Source organism: Leiobunum rupestre, chromosome 9 (genome assembly GCF_980474605.1).
Source record: "Leiobunum rupestre chromosome 9, qqLeiRupe1.1.hap1, whole genome shotgun sequence".
NCBI lineage: Eukaryota > Metazoa > Arthropoda > Arachnida > Opiliones > Sclerosomatidae > Leiobunum > Leiobunum rupestre.
The window spans coordinates 4,120,045-4,125,354 of record NC_143392.1 but is presented as its reverse complement, the minus strand read 5'-3'; the positions used below and the strand labels follow the sequence as shown (position 1 = coordinate 4,125,354).

The 5,310-nt window shown below is 44.6% G+C and overlaps 1 protein-coding gene across 1 annotated transcript; it reads left to right on the top strand.

The window, feature by feature from the left end:
* Positions 1–3,717: 3,717 nt before the first annotated feature.
* Positions 3,718–5,010, top strand: LOC149926322 (uncharacterized protein F54H12.2-like). Its single transcript, XM_090157669.1, has one exon. The coding sequence runs from the start codon at positions 3,718–3,720 to the stop codon at positions 5,008–5,010; it is 1,293 nt and encodes a 430-aa protein (XP_090013795.1).
* The last annotated feature ends 300 nt before the right edge of the window (positions 5,011–5,310 follow it).

The window sequence follows — 5,310 nt, the reverse complement described above, 5'->3', positions numbered from 1 at the left end:
GAATTTTATACTGTTCATTCATGAATTTGGTCCCGTCTGTCAAGACTTTAGGGGTCCACTTTAAATCGATCATTTTACGTACTATAAATTGCGCGTCGTAACCTTTAGCGTTATGGGCGATACATATTATCTTATCAGCCACTCTGTTAAGCGTACGAAGATACTCTAGAAAGTCGCCGACGGGGTCTTTTGAGAGAAATATTTTCTCCTGAGGACCACTACCGCATTTAGCACATGCGTACTGACTATCTTTTTCTTCGAAACAGAATTTACACGCTTTTTGCGAAACGCATAAAATTGGTTCGTGAATCAAAGCATTGGCGTCAGTAGGATTGTTTGTTTACATTCCAAGTCATAAAAAACAAAGACTTCCGTTTTTGGAGTACTTCTCTTGGTCAGTGGTGATTGTTCATTGTCGGAGTCGTGGACCCGTTTATTATTGCTATTTATTCGAGAACGAGTAGTTTTATCGGCAGAATCTTTACGGTCGGTCTTTAAAGGTTGCATGTAAGATAGATGACCTGCGGGGTTACACTCACTACACGAAAGACAATAGGTCTCTCCACAAACGTGTACTGCCTTACGCTTAAACAAAATTTCCGCAAAGATTACAAACGTAAATTTTATTACATAAGGGCTCGGGTCCTGATAAATGGTAATCGTAACAATTTTGATTAGGGAAAACTGTTAAACATGTTTGGCAAGTTATTTTATCTTCCATCGATATCAAAACATTAAGGATATAGCGACGAAGCCAAAAAATAGAAAAGAAACCGGGCAGGACACGGCCTTCTTAAATCTCGTTCCGATTCAGTTTAGAGCGAGTGCGAAGGACTTAATTAGCCGATTGATTAGCTTAGGCGATAAAGTTTCGTGGTCGAGTGAAGGCGAGTTGTTTATAGATCAAACGCGCGTGCCCGGGTCAGATATCGCTACGCTCGTAAGTTACGCCGTTGGGGCTATAAATAGAAAATGAACGCCTCCCCCCACCGGTTGGAACGAGTTCGACGCCTTGTTCACGCCTACGGTATCATTCAAGAAAACCATCCCGCGAGTGAAGAAGAAAAAAATTACATTTTCGGCGAAACCTAGAAAAGCATCAGTCGTTCGGACTCCGCTCCAATTTAAACCCCGGGACTTATCGAAAGGGGTTATCAATAGAGGCGCGAAAAAAAGGAAAACGGAACAACCAATATGGGAAGAGTTTCTAACCCCGAGGCAGTCTTGAAAAAAATTTATTACGATCCAAAACATCCCGCGAGTTTCGACGGATTGGAAAAACTTTATCAGGCCGTGAAAGACAGAGGTATTCCCCGGGAAACGGTAGAAAAATGGTTAACGAAGCAAGAATCGTACACGTTACATAAGACCGCCTATCGGAAATTTAAAAGGAGCAAGGTTTTTGTCACTAATATTGGCGACCAGTTTCAAATGGACTTGGCGGACATGAGAGACATTTCCGAACACAATTCCGGCTTTAATTACCTACTAGTATGTATCGATACATTATCGCGACGCGCGTGGGCAGTCCCTTTAAAAAGTAAGAAAGCCGAAGACGTAATCGCCGCGACCGAGAAAATATTCGAGGATCTCACCCCTCTTAAAGTTCAAACCGATAAAGGGGGGGAGTTCACGGGGAAAAATATCAGGATTTCCTTAAAAGTAAAAAAGTTAAATTCTTTACTAGCGAAAACGATACAATCAAAGCGTGTATGGTCGAGCGACTAAATCGTACGCTAAAGGCTAAAATGTATAAATATTTCACTGCTAATAACACCTATCGATACTTGGACGTCCTCCCTGATTTAATTCATAGCTACAATACCACTAAACATTCCACTATAAAAATGTCACCTCTAGACGTGAAACCGGATAATATTCTGAAAGTATTTAAAACAATTTACAAGGAAATCCCCGTGAAAAGCCGACGTCAACCTAAACTTAAAGTCGGTGACTTTTGTCGTATCAGCAAATACAGGGGGGTCTTTGATAAAGCCTACCCCGGTACCTGGTCAAAGGAAGTCTTTAAAATCACCCGCCTCGTAAATTTAGACCCGCCCCTTTACACGATCGAAGATTTAACGGGGGAGGGAATAAAGGGACGTTACTATCAGGAAGAACTGCAATTAGTCGCTAAACCTCGACTATACAAGATCGATAAAATTCTCAAGTCTCGGAAACGCAAAAATCAGGTCGAATACTTTGTCAGTTTCGTAGGATATCCGTCGAACGCGAACTCGTGGGTCAAGAAAAAAGATGTATCTGACATTACCTTTAAACGCTAGCATGCGGGTTTACGCCGACAATACGATGGCGTCCTATACCTCAGCGTTACCGAAACCTGTCGAATTGGCGGGGTCTTGGGAGTGCGGGCTAGCTGAGATAAATTACACTAGCGCGTTCTTCAACGTCCTCGAGGGACAAAACACTATCGTTTTCATGGTTGTCGACGAAATCCCTCCTGTCGAATGTAACCCGTCTCCAATCGAAGTCAAGCAAAATGAACCGGAGACTAGCATCGAAAAAAACCTAGAGCCGCCTCAAGCCGATCAACCTAGTTTGGGAATAACATTTAAAATTACCACGCCGGGGAAAAAAAATCCGAAAGGGAAAAAAACTGAGCAGATTTTCGATGTCGCCAAAAACGGAGAAACTCTTACGGGTGAAGCTCAGATCGCCGAATGCGCGGCTCAGCCTAGAAGACCCAGAGGGACCTCCCACGTTTATAGGGTACCCATAGGATACTATTCTTCCATCGAACATTTAATTAAGATAATAAACGAAATTATTAAAGATATGAAGACGTCTCTTCAATATAACGAGATCACTCGCCGAGTTCGAATAAGCCCCTTTCGTCATAACGTACTAGTGCAATTTCATTTTGGTCTAGCCATGACATTGGGCTTCGATCCCGGGATTCAATCTTTGGAAAGGGGTTACCGGGGCGCTAGGCCGGCCCTTATAGGCTTTCAAATCCCCCCTCAACTTTACGTTTATACTAATATCGTCGAAGATCAAATGGTGGGTGACACTCTCGTTCCTCTCGTTAGGATTGTCCCCGTAGAAGGCTCGTTCGGAGATAACGTCGGGAAAATATATGACGTGCCTCATTACGTGCGAGTCTCCAAACGCTATTTCGACACGATCCAAGTACATATAATGAACCCTCAGGGGAAACCGGCGCCATTTGCCTTCGGGTCTCTGACGGTTAAACTACATCTACGGAAACAAGATGCCTAAGCCTGATGTCCTCGACGCGCGGGGGTCCTGTCCCTATAGAAATTATTATCTTAATCAAGCGCAAACTGGGGGGTCTAATTTCTATCAAGGAGCGGCTTATCAGAAAGGGCACGGTCTCGGAAGTCTGTTCTCGGGGCTCTTCCGCTGGGCCTCCCCTCTTTTAGTTAGAGGGGCGAAGTATATAGGAAAACAAGCGTTGGGGGTCGGCAGTAAAATTCTCAATGACGCCGTTGCGGGGGAAAATATAAAATCTTCGGCGAGGAAACGTTTCGGTGAAGCTCTAGAAGGGATAACCGGACAAAGCGGTTCGGGGCGGAAAAAGCGTAGGAGAACTAAAACGAGAAGCAAGAAGAAGAAAACAACGAGCAGGAGGAAAACTAGAAAAAGGACCGTTAAACGCAGAATCGGGGCAGTAGCTCGTCGGAAGCCCACGAAACACGTTCGTGACATTTTTTCCCTCAACTAAAAAGAACCAAAATGTACAAAGTTGAAGCCTTGAAATCGGAATTGGACCTGTTCTCGGTCACCCCCGTGCAAACTAGCGTCGAAAGCGCGACTCCAACTTTCTATCGACCGATCTCTACGCTACGAGATGATTCCCAGATTGAATTTTGTATCCCTAAAAGCCCCGAGTATACGGATCTCGCGATGAGTCTCCTTCACGTTAAATGTAAAGTAACGCGGGAGAATGGGGCTAATTTAGACCCCGACGTTAAATTATCAACTTGTAATAACCTAATGCATAGTCTCTTCGATCAAATTGAAATCTACTTGAACGACAATTTAATCACGCCCTCGGCAAGTCGATATTCATACCGAGCCTATTTAGAATCGCTCTTGAACTATTCTGGCGAGGCTAAAACTTCTCACCTGACTTCGTGTCTCTACGCCAAAGACGCTGCCGGAAAGTTTGACGATATAATTACCAACTCGGGGAGCAAGATTCGTCAAGCAGCTATTAAGGATTCAAAGGAAATTTCCTTAGTAGGGGCAATATACGCCGACCTTTTCAACATTCCGAAATACCTTCTAAGCGGGGTGGAAATTAAAGTTCGACTTTCAAGGAGTAAAACGGCCTTCGTCCTTATGGGAGACCCCTCGTTAAACGTGGGGAATTTTAAGATCGCTATAACGGACGCTACTTTGGAAATACGGAAATGCAAAATAAGTCCTCAAATCATTCTGGCTCACGAAAACGCTCTCTTAGGCGCCACCGCGAAGTACCCCTTTACCCGAACCGAAGTGAAAAGCCACGTACTGCTCACCGGCGTTTCAAATACGAGTCTCGACAATGTGTGGCTGGGACCGCTCCCTCAACGCGTTATTATCGGCCTAGTCTCGCATACGGCTTGCGCGGGCGATTTTCATAAAAATCCTTATAACTTTCAACCATTCGGGTTAAATTTCTTATCTCTCTACGTTGATTCGGACGCGGTTCCGAGCAAACCTCTCCAGCCCAAGTTTTCCCAGAATCAATTTGCCCGTGAATATTACACCTTGTTGACGGGGACTAATATACATTTTAAAGATGATGGGAATAGTATATCGCACTCAGAATATCCGAGGGGGTATACTCTATATGCCTTTGATATCACGCCTGATCTTTCCGCGAGTGACAACTCTCATTGGAACCCCGTAAGACGGGGACAGTTACGTATCGAGTTGGGATTCGAAACCCCGCTCACTGAATCGGTTTCGGTCGTTATTTACGGGGAATTTCATAGTTTAATGCAAATAGACAAAGACCGCAACGTGGTGATTGATTATTAAAATGAACACATTAGAAATAAACGAGATCCTCGGGCATTTACCCGGGTATCAAGGTGCCTTTGCTTCCGATAGACTCCCCGAATATATCCCTTCCTTCCCCGCCTCCCTGGTCGTTAACCTCGATCCTCACGACGGGCCCGGGACTCATTGGGTAGCTATTTACCTAGACGCTTTCAGGAGGGCCGGGTACTTTGACTCGGCGGGTCGTCCGGTGACCCTCCCCACGATAAAAAAGTTCCTGAGAAAACATTCCTCGAAAATACTCTACAATAGACGTCGTCTACAGGCCGTGGGAAGCAA